At 33.4% G+C, this 25,675-nt stretch overlaps 2 protein-coding genes across 2 annotated transcripts; both read left to right on the top strand.

Annotated features, from left to right (window-relative positions):
• The first annotated feature begins 15,457 nt into the window (after positions 1–15,457).
• LOC126549809 (uncharacterized) lies at positions 15,458–16,260 on the top strand. The gene is made up of 2 exons (XM_050200184.1): positions 15,458–15,709; positions 15,841–16,260. The coding sequence occupies exons 1-2, from the start codon at positions 15,458–15,460 to the stop codon at positions 16,258–16,260; spliced, it is 672 nt and encodes a 223-aa protein (XP_050056141.1).
• A 28-nt stretch (positions 16,261–16,288) lies between these two features.
• Positions 16,289–19,757, top strand: LOC126549808 (uncharacterized). The gene is made up of 2 exons (XM_050200183.1): positions 16,289–16,341; positions 16,423–19,757. Exons 1-2 carry the CDS (start codon positions 16,323–16,325, stop codon positions 19,755–19,757), a joined length of 3,354 nt encoding a protein of 1,117 aa, XP_050056140.1. The 5' UTR covers positions 16,289–16,322.
• The last annotated feature ends 5,918 nt before the right edge of the window (positions 19,758–25,675 follow it).

Here is a 25,675-nt window from a genome sequence, read left to right as displayed (position 1 = left end):
ATAAATGGTTTTTTCAAAAATAATAACTGGATTAGACCCGGCGTTGATGGATAATTATTACCATCAATTAGAATAGATTGTTCGATAACTTTAACTTCTTTTTCGCCTAGAATAATATTTCCATCTGAAAATTTTTCGGGACATAGGTTTTATCTAAATCTGTAGAGTGAAACCAATTTTCAATTTCTTGTTGATAGTTCTCATTAAAAGTCGATTCGTTGTTATTTTTCTCGTTTGATGTCGAATGGTTTGTATCTGATATTTTAGTTAAGGGGTCGATGATAGGCTTGAAAGTTTGTGACAATAATTGTTGAACATTTGCCTCACCAGTTTTCAATTCAATATGTTTACGTTTAATATTTTCTTTAGCTTTAACTAACTCATCTAATATACTACCTTCATCCTTCATGACTGCGTTTGAAATGTTAATATTTTCTATTTGTATCTCATTATATAATGACGTACATATCAAATCCAAAACGATAACGTCCGTTATCACGGTCACTATCTTTACAAATAACAACGAATGCAAATCTATCACGATTCAAGCATGTAACGCAAAAATGCTTAAATTGTGTATATGTCATATCACCGAACAATGTTCATTGTATACATGTTTTAAATTAGTTTCGTCTTGTTTGAATAATACTATTAAATTAGCATTATCTCGGATCAACTGTTTAGGTACTTTTCAATAACTCTGAGCCAGATAAAATATATCTATTTTATTATGACGTCCGCGTGCGAAAAATTCCCGTATAACTTGCTGATTTTCTCCCAAAACATCGTCCATTATGAATATAGAGTTTGGTAAAACTTTTTCAGGTGAAATAACCTTATCATTCTCGAAAAATGTAAAAATGTTAACACTGTCAATATCATCGATTATACGTTTCAATAATTTATATTTTGGTAGTTCAAACGTTTTAGAATATATATAAACTTTTTCAAATCGTAACCTGTTTTCGTCAACGAGTAGAAAATATATCAAATTTGTTTTACCGCAACCAGAACTGCCCAACACCAATGAACGTATAGTGTTTGGAAATAGCTCACCATGCCTAAACTGTATTGTATCCGGAGTATCAATATTATAAATACATAATTTTTTCTCTTGTTCGATAAATCGCATTTTTCACTATAAATACCTATGCTATGAACTTGAAAGCGTCATACGATGTCTCGCGTTCGTAAGCGAAACAGCAATAAGGGTTCCGGTCTTATTAACTCGGTTATAAATCATTTGCCTGTGGAAATACATCTACCCGGATATAGGTAAGTCGCTATATAATTAAATCATATATTATAAATATTTTTATTTATTTTTTTTTTTTTTACAGATTTGCTGGTCCTGGTACTAAATTAAAAGAAAAATTAGCACGTGGTGAACGAGGTATTAACAAATTAGATGAGTTGGCAAGAGCTCATGATATAGCTTACGAAAAAAGTAATTCGCTGAACGATAGACATAAAGCTGATAAAATATTAGAAAATCAAGCTTGGGAAGTGTTTAAATCTAAAGACACTGGTATTAAAGAAAAAGCTGCATCCTGGTTGGTTACTACAGCTATGAAGGCTAAACGGAAGATTGGCGCTGGTTGCAGTTTTAAACAAGTGGTTTTGGCGGCTAAAAAATCGATCAAAAATAAAATTAATGAAAAAAATATAACCAAATTAATAAAAACATGTCTGACAGCTGCTAAAAAAAAGAAAAATAAGAAAACTAAAACTCCAAGAATTATACCTATACATAAAAAGGGTGGTGTTTTACCTTTAATACCTATTTTTGCCGGTTTATCGGCATTAGGCGCGCTTACCGGCGGAGTCGGTAACATAGTAAAAGTCGTAAATGATTTAAAGTCCGCAAAAACACACCTATTCATTTAGGAAAAGGTTTATATCTTACGCCACATAGCGGGCGATCTTATAAAATTGTCAAAGGTAAAGGTTTATACTTGACACCTTACAAAGGGGGGTCAGTAAAGAAAGCTAGAAAAACGACAAAAACTAATTTTTACGTTACCCGATAGAGCGTTGTATGATTATGAGATTATAAAATACGCTGACATGATGAAAATACCTCATTTCATTGGTGTATTTTCCAGGGACAAGTTGCCTCTGAAAATTAAGCATCGTGAGTAGGCCGTAGTTAATTTAGATCTCGAAATCGGTACAGGTACGCATTGGGTAGCGTATAAAAAAAAATGGACAACAGGTTAAATATCATGATAGTTTTGGAAATTTACCGCCACCGTTAGAACTACAAAAATATTTCAACGGGTGTAATATTAAATATAATTACGACAGACATCAAAAATACAATACGACAAACTGCGGACACTTGTGCCTACAATTTTTATCATGTACACCATAACTTTAACAGGAAACTCGAGCGAATTGTCTTGCGACTTTTTCCCCCCTATAGAAGTCAGTAAAAATGCTAAGATTTGTGTGTTGGGGTTTCAAACAAATAATTCTATTCCTAATGTAAACGAAAAGTGTAATAAAATAGGTTTTATTTATAATGATTAGGGTTAGGATTTATATGCTCTAAAAAACTATTAAATATTCCCTAAAAAAAATGCTAGTATGTTGTAAAAATTACTTAAATATGCTCCAAAAAAAGTTGGTATATGCATTTGCCATTTATAAAAAAAATTATGTAAAAACGTTTATTCAAAAAATTAGTGGTTAAAAAAATTGTAAAGTGCTAAATATTTAAATTATAAGTAAAATAATAAAATAGTATTTATAAATTATAAGTATATATTAAATTGTTGATGGTTTTTGATAGATTTTGTTCTTTTTCATTCATTTTCTGTAACAAAATTGAATGAATTATTTACTTTAGATATGTATTTTATTTATTTTATTCTAAAATTAATTTTTTCAATTGACTTACCATTAAAATGTGAATTACATTGGACAATCAATGTCTTTTTCAAGTTTTCGAAGGTAAATCTTCGTCGATTGTCAGCTAAAACAGTTTTATACGTCGAAAAACTTCTTTCGACGTCCACTGAAGACACGGGAGCATACTTGAAATATGGAATATCTGTCACTGTTATATTTTGGTCCATATTGGGAATTGATTCACGTGTACCAAAAATAATTTCTTTTATATTTTTCAATAATCCATATGCAGTATTTTTCTTGAGAATTATGTTCAATTTATTATTCATTAATTTTCCTATACTCCCAGGTGTCTCAGATATTTTTTTTATAATTTCGTCAAAAGACGAAATAGAATCGGCCAATAAGACTTCTTGTTTTTCCAAAAACATAATTTTGTTTGGGATAAAACTAAAATGAGTTTTTATAAAAATTAAATTACCTTCTAATGTTGGTTCTTGTATAAGTTTTTTACGTGTTCAATGGATACTGCATCTTCTTCATTTAACATATTTATAACTTCGCAAAATGCTTTGTAATTATCACAGTAATATGTCGCAGCTTCTAGCCATGTACCCCATCTGGTAATTATGGGTTGAGGAGGTAATGGTATTCCAGGAGCATTATTTTTAAAAATCAATACCCTCGAAGGTGCTTTTAAAAATATTTTTTTTCCATTTGAAATCAGTGAATCAATTTTCGGGAAATTTTTTCGAATTTCTTCGCAAACTCTATGCACTGCATGAGCGAGACATGTGATATGAATCATTTTTGTGTATAAAGCTGACAATGCTTTTCCCGCTTTTACCATGTACGGCGCTGCATCAGAAACAAATAGCAATACATTATCTCGTTTTATTCCTTCTGGCCATAATAAAAAAAGTGTTTCATCAAATAATTTACAGATTGTTTTATGGTTAGTTTGATCAAGAACTTCCGAATTAAAAAAAAAAGTTTTGCCTGTTGCATCAATTTCTAATGTACCAATAATAACGTTTGCCACATAACGACCTTCTACATCAGTTGTTTCATCAATGCAAATCCAGATATTTTTATTATTTACGTACCTTTTAATACTTTCAATTTTTTTTTTATAAATATCCGTAACGTAATTTTTTCTTAATGTTGATTCATTCGGGATATCTTTTTAGTATATTTTATTAAAAATTCAGACAAAAATTTATTATTTAATTTGCTCAATGGAATATTTGCAGATAACATCATTTTACACAGATCTTCGTTAAAAACTGAATGGTTAGGACAAATTGCATTTGACACTAAATTTTGTTTAGTCTTAATCGCATTTGTTTTTAAACGATTTACTGCGCGTAAATGTTTGGCGGTTTTTAAATGTTGATTTACCGTGTTTTTTTTTTTGCGAGTTTACTCGTATGTCACATAATTTACAAAAAAGAATCTGGTTATCAGTAGAAAAAACACCCTCGTTTTCGGAAACGTATATTTTTAAACGTGTAGAATTAGATGCTGGAACTTTAGGCATATCGATAAAATGTATAAAATTAATAGCAAAATAAACAAGACTTTAACACGCGTTGGTCGACTAACTCGTTATACGCGTACCACAATACTAATATGACAAAAACATTTTAAACATTTAGTTCAATAAAATACGATTTATCTTATCGATTTTATCACACAGTCACGCCATAATTTGTATAGTGTTACCTAAAGGTCCTAACAATGAGCGATAGATTATTTAGATAATATAAAGACAAGTTACGATAAACACAAAAAATTAATACCTTACCATATCTAGCAATGCATATCTAAAACCAGATATAATGACAATTGTTCTTGTCCGCTATATCACGCACATTTACGGCAATTGAAAACCGAATCCAAACTAACATTTTACAAATAAACTCAAAAATATGCATTAAAAATCCAAAATGCTAAAATAATCATGACACTTAAAACATCTTCAAAATATGCAAAAATATGCAAAATAAAAGTAGCACATTTTTAATTCCCAGTACCTATATGAAACAGATTTTTATCTTACTAAGCTATCTTTTGGACTCACTAACAAAATATGCAAATGCTACAACATCCTAACCCTAATAATGATGTACCTGTTAGCTATACAATACCTACAGGCTCTTATGAGTTGTCAGAAATTGAAATGGTAATAAAACAATTATTACATAATACAAATACATTATTTGAGCTTAGAGCAGATAATAATGCATTAAAATGTTCAATGATTTGTAACGAAACTGTGGATTTTACCATGCCTAACAATATAGGACAACTAGCTGACCCCGTGCACTTCGTTGCCCGATAAAAATGCAAATTCTATATATATAGATGCGAATTTTGATTAATTTGTTATTTACTATTCGGTTTAACAGTGTTCAAAACTTAGACATTTTCATTGACTGTTTTGATTCTCAAAAATCTTGTGAAAGCACCACTTTAATATGCGAATTTTGTAAAATGCTTTCTTATTACACACTAAATTGTGATACGATTTTACGATATACCGTGTAAATTGTAAGCATCGATCTATCATTGTTCAGGCTCTACGTTTATCAGTCAGTGAGTTACTCAAGTCATAATATTATAGTCATTCTGCTTACCGTTGCCGTGAGACTCTCTTATGATTATGAGAGCAGTATATTATCATGTAGGCAATCCACACGTGGTAGATTGCGGACCCCGCGAGATGTGTATAAGAATTTTATAATTTCTAACACTTAAGTTTCAAAGTTATGTCATTTTTTTTTTTTTACTACAGTGGGTAAAATACAATAATGTGCCATCTCGTGGTTTTTGTATTGTTGCCTGTTGGTAAAACAATAAAACTTAGTATAACTTGTTATGTTAGTCTATTGCTGTAAAAAAATGTATATTAATATATATATTATAATCAAGCTGTCCCGACACGGCGTTGCCCGCGTATTAGTTGGTTTTTTTTGCATTTTCGTAGGCCATGTATTAGTGTTATTATGTATGAGAAAATTTAATAAAACATATAAATATGGTTTATCACGGAGATATGAACATTTTATATTAAAATTGCATTTAAATACCTATGTACTATGTGATACACCATACTATATTGTGTATTATCCCAGCACTATTTTCAAAATAATTAATATAAGAAAGATCTATGTTTATAATGTTACTAACTAATATTTATCTTCTTCGTTAAATATACCAACTCTATATGACTCTAACTTTGTTCAATTCATTATTTAATATTCGGTGGATTATGTTCTAGATTTATCTTAAGTTTTCTGTTGCCCGGAATAAAAATTCTGATTCGCTGAACTGTTGAAGTATATTATCATTTATCAGGTAGGCAATCTATCTGCGGTAGATCGCGGACCTAGTGCTGTTTGTAAGTAAGTGTATGATTTAACTCTAATAAATATCAAAGTTATACCAAGTTTGACATAGTACGGTGGATTATATTAATCAATTAATACATAATCCTAACCCAACCTTAACGCACTAAAATCCGATGAGAGCGTCCAGCTCGCCGATGATGCGTCTGGCAAAAAAATAATCAAGGTTATTGTAGTCACAACGTGCATTCACGCGATTGGCAAGTTTAATTTAATTTAAATTTAACTATTGCTGTGAATTTTAAATTTACTGTGGCCATTGACTTATTTCGCTAATTTTTATTTTTGTTGTTATGTTTTTAACAAAATATAACATCAGGTCTATAACTATTATATTCAATCATAATCAATAGCGACCTTAATATAGTTTATTTTCTTGCTGAACAACTGCAGAGACAGTTGTTTTTGTTTTTTTACACCCAGATTCCGAACTTTTCTGGTGTATTTTCCTAAAATTGTATTACATAAGCACATTTTCCTGCGACCAATAGGAGGAATTATATTATATTATATTATATTCATATTATTAAATGGTTACCAAATGTTATCAAAATCCGTAATTCATTATATTAATTTTATATATTACCATAGCAACCACAAATAAATAAATATTATTCTCAAATCTTATAACCCCCATAGCAACCACTTATAAACAAAAATTTCTATCGTAAATTTCAATATTCCTGTTTGAGCACATATTATTAATAATACATATGTCTTATATCTTTTAAGTTGGACCAAATTACACGCGTTGTAAAAAATTTCATCAAAATCGGTTAAGTGGTTTAGGAGTCCATTGAGGACAAACATTGTGACACGAGATTTATATATATTAAGATTGTTGGGTTTCAAAAATCGTATTTATAATGCTAACGTTCATCACGAATCGGATACGCTGGTAAATATTACCAAGACAAACTGTATATATATATCGAATCAAACCTAGTTATGGGTTCATTCAACAACGGAAAACAGTGCCATACAATACACGAGCTTTATCCAAATGTACCTCCGGGATATAAAATAATAGAGGTTCCAACACATTTGGTATTTTATCCTCTTAATTCTACATCTATAACACATGCGAGTATAACTTTAAAAAATCAAAACAATGAGTTAGTCGATCTACGAGGTGAACCGATATCGATACGGTTATTAATTCAAGACTTGTGATAAAATGGCGATACAATTTCATAATATATATATAGGACTACATATGTAAAACCCGTTAGTCGTATTAATAACACTAACAAGACAACAACTCTAAAGAAAAATTCAAAACAGAGAGGGCTTCGACATTGTCTAACAGCAAAAAATTTAGCTTTTTTACGTTCGTTAAACGCTATTTAATATGGACGATGTGTATTTAGATGTCACGGCTGGATACACCGATGATTGCAGAATAACTCAAATTGAATATCACTCGTTTTTATCTTATTCTACGTCAGCCCTCTCCAATAACGATGAAGTGCGTATCGCTTTACATAACACAGAGTCCTATACTCTACCGTGTGAGAGTTATATTTACATCAAAGGAACAATAACCAAACCTGCAGAAATAACTGACGACATTCGATTTATAAACAACGGGCTTGCATTTCTTTTTTCCGAAATGAAATACGAGATAAACGGTATTCAAATTCAAAAACTCGCTAATCCAGGTATAACAACCACATTAAAAGAATACTGCTCTTATAATAAATCGAATATTACATCACATCATAACGCTGCTTGGGATAATGACATTGAAAATGTTAATAAAGATTTTATTGAAAGTGATATGTTTAACGGTTGTATTAATCTTAAAGATTTGTTTGGTTTTTGCGAATATTATAAACGTATTTTAATAAACTGCAATCAATAAATGCTATTAAGCAGTACAAAAACAATAAAGTTGTCACAGATGCATCTAAACTAAAAGACGTTAAAATAAACAAAACAAAAATATTGTGGAGAATGCCTATAGTAAAAGTCAGTGATAAAGAAAAAATTAAATAGTTGAAAGTTGTAAACAATCAAAAGCCCCTAACTAGTGCGTTTAGATCGTGGGAGTTGTGTGAGTATCCGTTTCTACCTCAAAACACATCGCATTCTTGGAAAGTAAAAACATCCAACAAATTGGAAAAACCGCGATATGTCATCATTGGATTTCAAACTGATAGGAAAAATAGCTCAAATAAATCAATGTCATTTTTTGACCATTGTAAAATTAAAAACTTGAAAGTTTATTTAAACGCTGAAGTATTTCCCTATGAAGATTTCCAATGCGACTTTACCAAGAATAAGATTGGTACACTATACCACGCATACACTGAGTTTCAAAAATCTTACTATGGACATGATAATGTTACACCTCTGTTGTCCAGATCTGATTTCAAAAATCTATCTCCGATTATAATTGTTGACATGAGCAGACAGAACGATAACGTAAAAACGCCAACTGTCGACCTCAGGATTGAAATTGAAACCGATACACCGTTTCCTGCTTCCACTTCAGCTTATTGTTTGATATTACATGACCAAATTATAACTTATAATCCATTTAATGGTTAAGTGAGAACCTTGTAAATATTATTTTGTAAATATTTTTTTTTTTATTATAAATATTAAAGAACCTTGTAAATATTTATTGCGAAACTTAATATTAATAATTATTTTATTTTTTTATTTTTATTTTATTTTATTGTAAATAAATATCTTATTGTATTGTAAAACTTAATATTAATAAATGAAAAAACTTTTTTTATATATATATAATGTTTTTTTTATTTTACACAAATAACACAAAATTAAAAAAGTTTACGTCTTACCTAAATGCAATTCCGATACGGCGGAATCGAAGTCACCCGTTTCCGATAATGGTTGTACATTGAAAAATGACGGTCCATCGTTTTCATCAACTGATGATTTTATTGCAAAAATCGGTGATGGCGGCGGTGACATCAAAACAGGTGGCGACATAGGCGTAGGCGATGAGATAGGTGAAATAATCCTCGTTTTATTAAAAAACTAAAAAAAAAAAAATTATTAAATATTGTTATTTAAGGTATAATATATATTTTTTAATTACCTCGTGTAAGTTGTTCGCTCTCTGGTTCAGCAAAGATTCGGATAATTGTTCAGCTGCACACATCTGTATTTGATTAGGTACTGAAGTTTGGTATAGATTTAACTACTCCATCGACTTGTATGTTCTTAACGAAAATTTTCATATCATGAACATTATTCGGCGATGATTTTTGTTGAGCGCATTTCTTGTCTATGTACTCAACAATCTCATCATATTGTTTCATAACTAACGGAACGGCAAATACTTCTTTTCGCACGATGGTCTCGAATATACATTTTTCAAGATATTGAAGATGCATAAGGTCCGCCCGATTCAACAACACTCTGCAGCCCTTACGATTTTTTGCTTCCATAACTAGCACATTTTCTCCGCTGTACATCATACTCGATAGTTTATTTTTTCATCTTCATAAAATATTATTCGCTTATACTTATGTGGTGCGGCTAATATGAACGATAATATATTTCCTATATATGAGAATATTTTTTTCATAAGATCAACAGTAATAAGTAAATACCGAGAAGAAGTTAACACATGAACAACGACTTGAAATTTTTCACTAGGATCAATACCGATTTGTAAAAACTTACGGGCTGCAAAGTCGATTGTATAGCTTAAAGAATCAAAGAGTTCAGCTGGTGGTGACGGTGGTACATAAGTATATGTCTTCTTTTTGTAGAAGGAAGTGTTATCAGCGATTAAGCCAGCCATATTAAATCACTTATAAAAATGATAAACACTTGAAAAATACTTAGAGGACGGTCGCGAAGTGCAAGTGTTAAATAGTATAAGACTGAAGATAGACTGAATGATGGTCTGCACGTGCAAGGGCAAGTGTTTGTTAAATTCGAGACATTATTAGGTGGGGGTGAAAATTATTAGGTAGGGATAAGGGCTTTAATATATACAGATTGCATGTAAAAATCATATATGTGTACAATAATATGCTGTGTACAATAATATGCCATGTACAATAATATGCTATGTACAATTATATATATGACAACAGGTTGTGGTGAGGGTGGAGATGTGCGGGGGGGGAAGGACGATCCATACGGCGACGGGGCAGAAGGACGAGACATACGGTGACGTAGTAGAAGGACGAGACAAGGAAGAGTCAAGGAGGGGGGAGGTGCGCGGGGGTAGCAGAACCGCTATTTATATCCTACTTATATTATTCCCACATTTTTCATCGGATTTTTTTAGTATTGCTTCAAAATCTGCATGTATATCGGGTGTCGTTGAGTTTTTTCCATGCATTAAATTCTAACATCGATCCAGGAGCAGGCACTCGAGGTAAAATTGGTTTATGTGTTTAGCATATTAGCTTGTGTTCTTCAAATCGTATGCGTTTATTTAATTCATATTTATTACTATTTCGAGGTTCGAACGATATGAAGCATCGTTTACAAAATATAATGCGTGCCTTATGTCGGGTTTTCTGTGATCGTACATATCGGAAAAAATTAGAGATGTAGGTAAAATGAGAATTTTCATCATCGATTATTAGTAACAAGTCGAAATGATCTGTTTTTTCTTCATCTACCATTTCAACGGAAACACTTCACATTTCATAAAATTTTGCGGTTGGTTGAAAATGTTTTTCAAGTCCGTAACCATTGACAATTACGTTAGATTATTTTTTTCAAAATATTAACCGGATTTAGTTTTGTCGGGAACATGAGACTGGAAAAATTATATTTTTCTTCGTGCGTTGTATAATTGTCAACCACTTGATTTTTGTTATTACTTCGAAACGTGTTTTGCCAATATAGCCCACTTGAAACATTATTGATCAGTGTGTTGTGGTTTGATTATAGCTTTTTTCTTTTCGATGAAATCCGGTAATGGAATATAAGACGATGCCGACATTGGCTTATATTTATATTCACCTAATTATAATCCGTCAATATATTGTAGCGTATAACCACTTCCCTTGCTAGAATATTCGTCTTACTCAGCCATTAATTTTAAAATGCCTTCTTCAAAAATTTCCCGTAGATCAGTTTCGGAAAAAATTGGTCTAGCCGAGGTTTTAAATGAACGATTTTCTGATTAATTACCAACATTCGGAATATTGTACGTAAGCTTTCAACTTTAAATTAAACTTAATTGGATGTTTAGATGCTAGTGATTTTAGTAACTCGACTAATTCAGATTTAATCAAATTAAAAAATTCAATATAGTTTTGAATATTTTCTTTATTTTTTGAGTAATATCAAACTTGCAGAAAATGAAATTTCGGTAAAGCCGGGAGACCGTACAAGAAATAAACTTGTATTTTAGCCTTGATAGCAGACGCAGTGTTTACGGAATAAGTATGTTTCCCGTTATCATTCGTAGTGTAGAATCTTTTTTTTATTATTATTATTTTTAAATGTTTTATTCAATCTGTTACAAAATGAACAATAAGAACAATTGAGAAAGTATTAGAAAGTAAATTTAATTACCCAGTAGATTTCTACACCATTTGCGCTTTGGGAGCCGTTTGGGAGGATTTCCAGCGATAGTCAAGGAAGAGATGTCGTGTATGAGTGGGTTTCTATGATTTAAAAGACGGTTATGGAATCTTTTGTAGTGTGTTTTAGCCTGCAACATGGGGTATGGAAACGTAGTATGGTGCTTTAGTGATTTGTCTTAGAGTTTTGGATTGATAGAACCTAGTAGACGACGACCAAGTGGCTGTTTAGGTGGAAGTGATAAACGAGTTAATTGCATCATCAATATCAGAGGGAGATTTAAGACAATTTTTAAGATTTATTTGTTGATCTTGAGTAAGTTGAAAGTGTTCCCAATCCATATGACCATTCGTGAGGGTCGAAGGGAGAGGTTTAATTGGGGGTAATGTGTAAATTGTCAGCAGAACGGGGGAGTGGTCTGAGCAGAGTTCATTTAAGTTTGTTTTATGACAGTTAAGACTATTTGAGATTTTCGTTATGTAAATATCAAGTATGTCAGGTCTTTTTCTGGGCGAATTGGACCAATACGTAGGAGAAGAGGGTGAGAGTACTTTATATTGCTGAAGTGTTATGGTGCAGTGTAGGAGGTGGCCACGGGGATTATTTGTATGGTATCCCCATTGAGTATGCTTAGCATTTATGTCTCCCTCCATTATAAATTCTGATCCGAGATAATTAAAATAGTCATTAAATTGATTTGATGTTATATTGTGACGTGGTGGATAGTACGCTACTGATATTGTAATAGAATGATGGTTCAGTGATAAAGATATGGTACAAGCTTGTATATGTGGTGTTTGGTTATTAGGTAAAGGGTAAAATTGGAGTGTGGATCTGACAATTATTGCTGCTCCAGAGTGAGCTGTGTCGACAAAGCGGCAAGTGTGAAAGCATTTATAGCCGGGTAGTTTAAGAGTAAAAGTGTTGGTGAAGTGGGTTTTAGATATAAGTGTAACGTCAATTTTTTTGTTTTGTAATGTGGCTTGTAATTCATTTTTATGTCTATTGAGCCCGTTTGCGTTCCAAGTGAGTATGAGGAGAGAGTTACAAGTATATGCATTAGGGATTTTGTTGGGTGGCAAGAAGTTTAGTTATTAAGGAGGTAAGGAGAGTGATCAGGGAATTAATGATGAACTTGAGTTCGTTTATAAAATTTGAAAGAGCATTATTCTCAATGAGAGGAGGTGGATTTGTTGGCGAGCTACGTGTGGCGTAATTACCTGAAACATTTGCATAAGATCTACCCTGTGGATTTGGCGGAGGATGGTTGACTGTTGAACTGCTTAGCTGGGCTAGATGTGGAGTGGGCTAGTGTTGTTGATAATGTTGATTGAATTTGGTAGTGGTTGATGGTTGACGGCGACGGCTTTGAAGTTCTTTATGCACGGTGCAGCCTTTGTAGTTGGCTGATTGATTCCCGCTACATAGGGCGCATGTAGCAGGAGTGTCTGGTGATTTGTTGCATGTTGAGGTATGATGGTATTCGTCGCATTTTACACAGAGTGGAGCATAAGCACAGTGTGCCCTGGTGTGGCTGTATAATTGGCAGTTTTAACACCGGGGGATTTCCCGGCGTTTGTGCGGTTCTTCGACCTTGATTTTTGTGTGCAAGAGTGACGTGACTTTCTGCAAGCACGCGACGTTTTACCACGCCCACTACTAGTAATCGGCGGCCAGCTGACGATTGTGTCTATTCAGGAGCGATGTTTATTATAATTTGAACCTTCTTCCATGACGAATCGCGAGTAAATATACACGTAAATGGGTAAATGCATCTGTAATATTTTTAGTACCCGCGGGTTCCGATGTGATTTGTATTTATAATACATTATTAGATATTTACTTCATGAACTATTTATAATACAGTAAATAATAACTAATTTATAGCAATAACCTAAACTAATATTACCTAAATATCTAAATAATAGGTTTGTTGTAGTTAAATGTATTGCGTACATTTTACATTATACTTTTGTACGTGAACATGCTACCACTTACATATTTTTTTGGTAATTTAAAGAAAAATGGAATATTGAGCACAATATACCTGTACCTAACTTAACACACTTAAAATAAATAATTTAATCATTTTATAATCTAATATTTTATAACCTAATCAGGCACGCTTACTAGCCGGGTGTGGCTCGCTCTAAGTGAGTAACTTAGGCCGGAGACGAGACTGTAAAGAAAATATAGTAAAAACTATAGTAGTCACAATTTTAGTTAACCTAACCTCCGAAGGTTGTGTGAAGGGGACAAAGGGGGTCCTAACCTAACCTTCGAGAGGGTTGAGCAAAAATTGTTTTACCGGGAATTCGGTCGGAAATGGTAATCGAGTGTCTAGAAGTAAAAAGTAGGAAAAGTACTGAAGTCGATTGTTGTGTTTGCGAGTTATTATATATATTTTTTTCTATCTACTACTTACTTTAGTATAATAAATATATATATATATATACATATATAAAACTAATATATCTGATAGTATTATCATTGATCATTCTTGATGTAAAAATGTATCTCGACAGTAATTTATTACCCGACTGTGTTTTTAATGTATATCTATTATATAAAAATAAGTCCGGTTTTCCTCCCTGACGCTATAACTCCAGAACGCACGAACCGATTTCCACGGTTTTGCATTCGTTGGAAAGGTCTTGGGCTCCGTGAGGTTTATAGCAAAGAAAATTCTGGAAAATTCAGGAAAAATTCAACAGAAAAGTGGGGAAATCGTTTTTCACATACAGCGCCATCTATTATACATAGCATGTACTATAATACTTTAAGAAGCGCCATCTATCCAGCAAATAATCAACTAAATTATTTTTGGTAGTCAATGGCAACCATTTAAACAAAATAAATCATTTATTTAAAATGTTTTTAAAAATGCATGCAAATAGACATACAAACTTAAATCGTTGTCATAGTAAAAAAAGAAATTAAAAATTTTTATACATAAAAATGGAGACAAAAAATATAAAAATTCATCAATTGAGAACAGCTGAACCGATTTCGCTAATTATTTTTAGGAGTATTTGTTATTGTCTGGAGAAGGTTTTTACGAAAGAAAATTTTTAAAAAGTCAACCGAATAAGTAGAAAAAGTACAAAATCTATTCATTGATGTCTGGGATTTGAACTCGATACCATTGTCTTTATTTACTCTATGGTAGACATCTAAACATCAGCTCGATGTACAATCAATATAATCTATGGTTTCTATAGTTATTTTAGTTTGGAAATTTGAAATTTGTTGAGTGAATTTTTTTTTAGTTCACAATAATCTATCTATCTTCAACACAATATATATAGCAACGGTGCGTGATAAAGTGTGTGACAGATAGTCATTATTCTCTGCTCAGTTAATTTCATTTAAGCTCAGTGTAAATTATGTGGATCGTGCATTTGAAGTTAAATTCAACACTCTGTCCATAGTCCAAAATGCCTAGAGAACGACGTGCGAACATCGGCCGCCGCACAAGACATGCAAGCCAGCAACAAGTCTATTCAAGGAACTTAAGAGAAGAAAGACAAAATATAATAAGAGAAAATGACCGATTGAGACATCGCGTGAGCACACGAAGATCATAGGCATCATACAATCGCTTGGCATTCCAATATGATCCCACTGCGAACTACAGTGATGATGAAAATTTGGATATTGGACGAATGACGACTATATGCCGATATTGCAATGCGGTAAAGTTCAAAAGAGAAACGGTTGGATTGTGCTGCGCAAGTGGAAAAGTCAAACTGGATCCATTACTTACACCACCACAGCCACTGAAAACATTGTTTGATGGAAGTGATCCCGATTCCAGCCATTTTCTTCAACACATCCTTGAATACAATAACTACTTTCCCATGACTTCCTTTGGAGCTAATATCATTCGAGAAGGCGGCTTCATGCCGACTTGCAAGGTAAAAGATACAACACACATAACCAACACATAATTGCAACACATAACAACTTCATATACACCACACACTACACCATCACACGATTTACAATGTATTCATGAACAAATTTTAATGATTATTTGCAACTACAGATACAAGGTCAAATATATCATTTGCATGGTTCAATGGTGCCAACACCAGATGAACCGCATCAATTTCTGCAAATATATTTCATTTCGTCGATGGTGGATCAGCTGAACGTGCGGTGCAATATACAGGGAGCACAACAGTTAAAGAGACGAATTATTGAACAGTTGCAAGCATTTTTTCACGCTAATAATGCTGTGGTTAATATGTTCAAAACAGCATTGGAACGAATGCCATCGGATACGCACAAATTTGTCATAAGAGCGGATTGTACTCCAACAGGTGAACATGTGCGAAGATTCAATGCACCCACCGTTAATGATGTTGCTGCAATTATTGTTGGCGATCCAACTAAATCACGAGACATTGTCGTTCAGCGAAGAAGCAATATCATGCATCGTGTAAACGAGACACATCGTTTGTAAGATGCGTTACAATATCCAATCATTATTGGCAAGGGCAAGACGGATACGACATCACGTTGAAGATGGTCGATCCAATTACAGGTACAATATTCACACACTAATTATTTCCATTATTACTTTTATTGGTTTCCATTAACAATTCATTTAATTTTGCATTTTCAGGAGTATCAACGAATAATAAAAATCTAAGCGCAATGAATTACTATGCGTATCGTATGATGATTCGTACACATGAGGAGAATGTCATTCTGAAGTGCGGTCGGCTATTCCAGCAATTCGCTGTCGACATGTATGTCAAAGTCGAGACCGAACGTTTAGCGTTCATCAGATTCAATCAGCCAAAGCTACGATCTGAGGACTATATACACTTGCGTGATGCTATTCATTCAGATGGTGATGTTCAGAATATTGGACGACTGACGATTCTCCCATCAACTTATATCGGAAGCCCACGCCACATGCACGAATACGCTCAAGACGCTATGACGTACGTGCGAAATTATGGAACTCCGGATTTATTTATTACGGTCACATGCAATCCGAAGTGGACGGAAATTGAACGCGAGTTGGAACCGGGTCAAAAACCGCAAGATCGCCATGACATAATCGCCAGAGTATTTCAGCAAAAACTCAAGGTTATGATGGATGTGCTTACTAAGTATCGAGTTTTTGGTGACACACGTTGTTATATGTACTCGGTGGAATGGCAGAAGCGTGGACTACCGCATGCTCATATCCTAATTTGGTTGCTGAACAAATTACATTCAAATGAAGTGGATGACATCATATCAGCTGAAATTCCTGATCCAGTCACTGATCCCCGTCTACACGACATTGTGACGACACAGATGGTGCATGGACCGTGCGGTGCATTAAATCCATTATCGCCTTGCATGGCTGATGGAAAGTGCACAAAACGATATCCGCGACCGTTAGTTGCTGAAACAGTCACAGGGAACGATGGATATCCAGTTTATCGTCGGCGTTCAAAAGAAGATAACGGTCGAACTATCAAAGTTAAAGTTCAAAATCAAGAGATTGAGATCGGAAATGAATTCATTGTACCATATTGCCCGCTGCTATCACGAATTTTCGAAACACATGCAAACGTTGAGAGTTGTCATTCGGCCAAATCAATCAAATATTTGTGCAAGTACGTCACAAAAGGCAGCGACATGGCTGTGTTTGGTATTGCGTCGGAAAATGTGAATGACGAAATCAGCAACTTCCAAATGGGCAGATACGTCAGTACTAATGAAGCACTGTGGCGATTATTGTCATTTCAAATTCATGAAAGATATCCCACAGTTGTACATTTAGCAGTGCATTTGGAAAATGGCCAAAGAGTTTACTTCACTGAGGCTAATGCGGCACAACGAGCTGAGAGACCACCATCGACAACATTGACTAGCTTCTTTGCAATGTGTGAAGCAGATCCATTCGCAGCGATGCTGATGTACGTTGAAATGCCCAAGTATTACACTTGGAATCAATCAACAAAGAAATTCAAACGTCGCAAACAAGGAACCCCAGTTCCAGACTGGCCACAGGTGTTTTCAACTGATGCACTAGGTCGTATGTACACTGTTCATCCTAGAAACGATGAATGTTTTTATTTGCGACTGCTGTTAGTAAATGTACGTGGACCGAAATCATTTGCGCATTTGAAAACTGTGAATGGCCACCAATGCCAAACATATCGAGAAGCATGTCAACTATTGGGTTTGCTGGAGAACGATTCTCATTGGGATTTAACACTTGCAGATTCAGTTGTTTCATCAAATGCGTACCAAATACGAACGCTGTTCGCAATTATCATCACCACATGTTTTCCTTCACAACCAATTCAGTTATGGAACAAATACAAAGACGCCATATGTGAAGATATCTTGCATCGCTTGCGTATTCAAACGAATAATCCTGACATCCAAATAACCGATGAAATCTACAATGAAGGATTGATTCTGATTGAGGATCAATGCTTGACTATTGCAAACAAGCTACTGATTGAAGTAGGAATGATTGCGCCAAATCGATCGATGCACGATGCATTCAACCAAGAATTAAATCGAGAGCTGCAATACAATGTTGATACATTGCAGGAATTCGTTAGAAATAATGTTCCGTTGCTGAATGAACAGCAAAAACAAGTATACAAAACATTAATGCAAGCGGTGGACAATAATACTGGTGGTCTATTCTTCCTGGATGCACCTGGAGGAACAGGGAAAACATTTGTCATTTCATTGATTTTGGCCACTATTCGATCAAGATGTGACATAGCTTTGGCGTTAGCATCATCTGGAATTGCGGCGACTCTTCTAGATGGCGGTCGTACTGCACATTCTGCGCTTAAGTTGCCACTCAATTTAAACACAATTGATACTCCAACGTGCAATATTTCCCGATCCAGTGCAATGGGAAAATTGTTAATGCAATGCAAGCTCATTGTTTGGGATGAGTGCACAATGGCACATAAGAAATCACTTGAAGCACTTAACTTCACACTGAAGGATCTTCGGAGAAATAACAACATCTTTGGCGGCTTGATGATATTGTTGGCAGGCGATTTCAGGCAGACGTTGCCAGTAGTTCCCCGTGGAACGCCTGCAGATGAATTGAATGCTTGCCTAAAGGCATCACCTTTATGGAATAACGTAAAAACATTATCGCTAACCACTAATATGAGAGTTCAACTTCAAAATGATCAAAGTGCTGCACAATTTTCCAAACAATTGTTAGATCTTGGAAATGGAAAAGTCCCAGTTGATGCGACATCTGGATTAATTACTCTTACCAACGACTTTTGCCGATTTGTAGACACTCAATTAGTTCTTATTGAAAATGTTTTCCCAAACATTAGTGAGAATTATAAGAATTATGCTTGGTTAAGTCAACGAGCAATTCTTGCAGCAAAGAATAATGATGTCCACGCACTGAATTTCACCATTCAATCAAAAATTGCTGGCGATTTGGTGACATACAAATCCGTTGATTCAATAACAAATCCCGATGATGTAGTAAATTATCCAACGGAGTTTTTGAACTCTCTGGAGATACCAGGATTTCCACCACATAACTTGCAACTGAAAGTTGGTACAGTTATTTTGATACTGCGTAATTTGAATCCACCGCGACTTTGCAACGGTACTCGACTTTCGGTAAAGAGACTTATGCCGAATTTAATTGAGGCAACCATTATTAACGGAAAGTACGCAGGTGAAAATGTATGTATTCCTCGAATACCAATGATTCCGACTGATCTTCCGTTTGACTTCAAACGATTGCAATTCCCAGTTCGCCTTGCGTTCGCAATGACAATTAATAAGTCGCAAGGCCAATCGCTTAGTGTTTGCGGGATAAATTTGGAAAATCATTGTTTTTCACATGGACAGTTATACGTTGCGTGTTCACGAGTTGGGAAACCATCCGCTTTGTTTGTGTTAACGTCAGACCAAAAAACAAAAAATGTGGTTTACCAAAGAGCACTACAATGAAACAATTAAATAACACTTCATTTTAGTAGGTAATTGAAATGAATTTATTACTGTTGTGAAATGAAATAAATATTTTCCTTTTCAAATATATAACAAAAAAATTTTTTTTCTTTATCTTTTAATCACCAAACGAAATGTTACATAAAACGAATCTGGTGGTGAAACGGAGTTCGCCGGGTCTGCTAGTACTGTATATAATAATATTATAATATATAAATATAAATATTAAAATAAAAAATACAAAAAATGGTAATTGTATGTCTAGCTATCAGTCCTAAATCGGTGTATTACCGTGTCCCGTTGCATGCCCGGTTCTTTTTTGTATATAAAAAAATAAATAAATACGAAAAATAGTTACGGAGTAACTAGCTATTAGTCCTTTAGAGTTTCAATTTGATATCTGTGCTGGGGTATGTATATTATGATTATGAAATAAAGTTAAACTTGGCGACAGTTTAATACATACAATATTAGTTAAATGGCAATAATGAGTATTTCTTTAATTGACCTTTTTTTATAATTTTTTTTTTTTACTGTGTAATAGTAAATACATACGAGTATTATATATTATTTAATAAAGATTTTGGATAGACACAAAAAAATATACCACACACATTTACAAAGATCATCAGCAGCAACACAGTAGAAATACGCAATAACAGAGCGCGCAAAACAGAATTAATAAATGTGGTGGAAATACGACCGTATATCCAACCACCGAACAAATACTTATAACAAACGCCGTACCGACTAGTAAACCACGGTTGCTAGTCAGCCAATTAGAAGGACAAAACAATCAGTCAATAGAACAACCAATCAGAAAGCTAATAAAGATACAAAAACACTATATATAACAAGACAAAAATTAAATACTAACCTAACCATCGAGTCGGCATCAACTAATTCGACGACGGTAACCTCTCGGGACGACGATTGGTATCGCCGGACCGAACGGCATACTGCACAACACACGACTGCTGCCATCTACCCTGCTTTCCCCCTCACCGGCCACTTGCTAAAGTACTGTCATTCTGAGCTCCTTTTCGCCGTTTGTATAAGTTACGCGCTACTGGTGGGGGTCTCCTTTCCATCGTATGATCCCATATATTATTTCATTCCCATTATATGTGATAGAACCGAACGAAAATATCGTCACTCGAACACTAGCTCTCACCGCGTCAGTCCACTTGTGAAAACCTGGCAGACGCACCCGTGAATCTCACTCCTCCCATATATTGTATAAATATTAATATATTAATTGTATAAATAAAAGACCAGACGTAAAACCTAAAACCAAGGTATATTTATTTGTACAAGGAACGGTTGGTAATGAAACTTTCCACACCGTATCACATGTTTATATTATCCAAAAGTGTGCACATAACGTGAAAAGAATGAATAATAGAATGTAGTTACTGATTTTACAGTTAGTTGATTACTGTTGAAGTCTTGTCTGGTGCCTACTTACACACTGAAATATATGTATATACAGAACAAATAATTAATAAAAATAAATGTCAACTGTTAACACTAATTGTATTGAGTATTGTACATAATAACAAAATAACAACAACTGTGTTTTAGGCAAGAATGTGATGGTATGTAGGTATTGTAATATTGTAAAAATTTAATCATATTCTTAAAATTGGTTTTTGGATTAAGGGTTAGTGATTAAAATGTTCCACACGTATAGTTTTAACATTGTAATGTAATAGTAGTTGTACTATTTTAAGATTGATAAATATAAATGATAGATATTAATGTATTTAAATATGTTTGTTACTTAAGAGTGGTATATTAAATGTATTATGTGTGCTTGTGTGTAAATAGCTAAATGTATAATAATAAGTACAATCTTAAAATATTACTCAAAAGCCACGGCGAATGGATTAATTCGCCGTTTTAGATTATTTAACTCTGTGATCAAGTTCTCCAAAAGTCGTCTTTGGCGTAGCTGTTGTGCCATCCGAATTTGGTTGGCTGTCTCCGGTTCAATGAAATACAACTCACAGTACCTCGGTTGCATCAGTTTATTTCTGATAACATCATTACTATTCCTGTGATACACCTGCCCATGAACAGTGAACACTCTCGGTCCCTGACCTAGTAATCGTCTTAGGTTAAGGTCAGTAGAGAACGCAGCAAACGCCAAGGTGTTGTTGTATCGGCGGATTTCTTTTCCAAAATGTTTGGCCACTTGTGAATCATCAATCAACAAACGAATTAATAATTCTGGCGGATGACCCAACATACGATTTCCTGTAACGGCCATTTGACCGTTATTGCAACACGTGCTAAAATGATTAAGCCTTCCATGTGAACGCTCGCATGAAAAATAACGTGCGCCACAATGCTTGCAGATTACATCCAACGTCCCTATGTGATGACGTTCTGGAAGTTCATGTTGAATGCCAGCCGGACGATCCCTCGTGGGCACAACTGGGGAAATCAGTATGAACTGTAATAATCCAAATCAAATTGTTGTTAATAAAAATAAAAATTGTTATCAATGTTTAATTTGATGTGACATATTTATTAGCCTCTTCAACGACGCCTAGTAGTAATACGTCGAATATATCTCTGAATTCAAATACTGCCTGTGCGCCAGCCGGCAGAAGATCAACAATCTCAATGTCACCTGGTACCATTTTCACTTGGGTATCATCCATCTGGATAACAATTACCTCAACGTTGTCGTCGTTCATTTGGACCTCAACAACCTCATTTTCATGCACTTCTTGTTCACCGCTTACCGCCACAATTTCAAAGTCCAGTTTATTTTCTTCTATCTAAAAGATAAAAAGAGGACAATTTTAATGTATGTATAATGTATAACATCAGCTCAAATGATCAACATATCTTAATATATATATAACATATATATATATTGTTGCGTGCCAGTATCAAATTAAAATCCAAATGGTTATTTTGAACGAAAGTTAAACTCAATAACGAAATATGTCTTTATTGCATATAAATTAAATACATGTAACAAATTAAATAAGTGGCTGAGTGTCGTGAAAGTGCTCAGTTGTTGATAGCTTTAGTACATCTGCCGTTGCTGGTCTTCGGGCTCCCTTATATATTGTGGTGCGTCTCTTGTTTACGTCGAGTTGTCGCCTTCTTGGTGAAACCAGGTGTCCTTGTAGTTGTTGTTGCAAATTCGGACACGAATTTGAGAATGTGCAATAACATCTAAAATGCATCATTAGTGCACTATAATTATTGATGCGCTTACTATCCCGACACGTGTCATGGTCATAGTAGCATCCGTATTACCCTCGACACGAGGCATGGTCATACTAACTTAGCATTGATATCTCGTAGCCCATAACAATATTAAATAAAAAACGAAAAAGCACACCATCAACACAGTTAATGTGACATAATAATCATTTATAAATAATTCAAAGATAGGAAGTATAACAGTAAAACACATTGTATATTAAAAAAAAAAGCATAGACCGGCTATTGAAATATTATGAATTGTTAAAAAATAATTATATACTCACTAAAGACGGCACTGTCTGCAAATAAGACGGCGACGAAGTGAAGTCAACGTCACGTACAAAATGCCTTGAACATAGTTTCAAATTGGGCATTATCAGTTGTACATTTACACTGTTGGTTTCAGTAAATAACACCCATAGCCGCCTCAATTCATCATCGCTGGAAACCTAATGTGATCATTAAAGGTTATGCATAATTTTTGTTCATGTACGGCTAAAGAAATAGTAAAATTATTTGTAACCTGTGTAAAGAGACCTTAGCAAGACCGTCGACGTTACCACACATCGCAGAGTTTAACCATGATTATTAGGAAAATAGGAACCTTAAAAATGACATTTTGAAGGTAGGTATAATGTAATAGAAGCATATTAAATCGAAAAGGTGATACATGTTTTTTATTAATAGTATTATTAGCCTCAGCAATGAAATACATATACACATAGTAATGTAATGTATCATATTACGTAAAAAAACACTGCGTAAGTATATCGTAATTTTATCTGTATGTTATCATGTATTATTAATGGTGATATCAGGGCAACTTGGGAATTCCGAGAGTTCTGTGTTATTTTTAGAAAAACTGTGAGTTATTATATTTTTTTGTTACACGTCCCATTATTCAATATTTATATGTATATTGTACACACACCTATACCGTACTTGCATATACAAAATAATGTACAAAAAGTTACAAACCCAACTAGTATCCCTAATGTAACAGATTATTAAAAGAAGAAGTGTATTACAATAACCTAACGTATATTGTTACGTAGGAAATGGGAACGGGTGTTGACCACATCGGTCTACAAACTAACCGGTAAAGAAAAATGAACGCAGATATAGAACAAATTACATCAAGGATATCGTTGAATTAGTATGTATGAATTGTGAGGGAACACGCTGGGGGTAAAATTCTGCTTCACCTTCAAAATTGGACGTAAATAAAACGAACATTTAAATTTGGAGTATATAAATATATACTTTTACACTAATTAGATACGTTAATGAAGTGTCCAAGTCTAAGTAATATTAATTGTACTCACCGGTCTCTAAAATGTTCAACGAAGTAAAAAACAAAATTGTGCAAATTTGGTGTATGTTATTATGTCCGTCAAGTTGGCACCGGCACAATATGTTACGACTATAATTCTTGTATTAAATAATTGCTAGTTATTTTCTAGATTTCACTAGGTTATTTTCAGAATTTGCTAGTATTTCATATAAGTACAAATCGAAATTCAAGTATGCCGTTGCCAACTTGACATAGAACTGGCAAATTTTCCGAACGGTTCGAAAGTGGTATTAAAAATTTGCTTATCATTTGCTAGATTTTGCTAGGCGATTTTCAGAATTTGCTATACTATGGTTTTTCCGAGAACCCGGAGCATTGATTAGACTCGTTTTTTGAAATTTTCTAGAATCATATTTTTTTATTGATGCGTTATAATAAATAATAAAACTTATACTTCTGTTTAATACCCATTTAGTTAAGTTAGGATTTCCTAACGTTAGGTACAAAAATATGTTTAAAAATATATAGGTAAAAATAGGTAAATTATATACCTAACTTAACCAAGCTGCATTTTTTTTTTTTTAATAATAATCATTATTCTATAAAAAATGATTACAACAATTTTGATTTATAATTAGTGGATTGCTGTCGGAAGCATGTATTTTGAAAGTGGTTTAAAAAAATCAAAACATTCAAAATGAAATAAAAATAAATATTATCAAGAATTGTATGATCTTCCCTATTATCTGACACCAGTTGATTTACATCCAATTAATAATGATACAATAATAATACATTATTAAATCATGTATATTGCAGTTGTTAATAAACGGTTAGTTAATATAACATCCTTGTTTCAATCCTTATACTATAGTTTTAAAAAATGTCGGGTTGTATAAGTATATTGATATCCGTTCCAAATCAAATACATATTATTGCAAGTTACGTTTTGGAACTACAAATCGAAATTGTAACTAACAATATTAATAATTAATGAATTTGAACTTGCTGTCGAAAACAGGTATTTTGGTGTAAATATACTCTTACACCATGTTTTTTTTTAAAGTGAGTTGTTAATTCATTGTTATCTATATAGATTTACACATGTTTGACATTTTTAAGTGGTTTAGTCACATATATTTGCCTGTTATGACACAAACCGTATTAATCTAAAATGTTATATCGTAATATTACTATTATGTGATATAAATTTGTTTATTTAATATAAAAATTATAGATATTTGTATTAAAATATGAACGACTATTATTCTACAGTTCCTCGTATAGAAATTGTCATGTAAAATAATATTTTAAAGTGTAAAGTAATTATTAAAAAAAAAAAAGCTTTTGTTTTTCTATAATTAAATAAATTAAATCTAAATATTCACTTTTTGTT

Source organism: Aphis gossypii, chromosome 2 (assembly GCF_020184175.1).
Source record: "Aphis gossypii isolate Hap1 chromosome 2, ASM2018417v2, whole genome shotgun sequence".
Classification (NCBI taxonomy): domain Eukaryota; kingdom Metazoa; phylum Arthropoda; class Insecta; order Hemiptera; family Aphididae; genus Aphis; species Aphis gossypii.
The sequence above is the reverse complement of the archived record's forward strand: the minus strand, read 5'-3'. Positions and strand labels throughout refer to the sequence as shown.

What these genes read in the sequence shown, in the direction of transcription:
- LOC126549809 (XM_050200184.1), top strand. Translation starts at nt 15,458, where the DNA reads ATGACGACTATATGCCGATATTGCAATGCGGTAAAGTTCAAAAGAGAA. An exon ending in GCTTCATGCCGACTTGCAAG is followed by an intron (nt 15,710 to 15,840) that starts GTAAAAGATACA and finishes TTGCAACTACAG; the next exon opens with ATACAAGGTCAAATATATCA.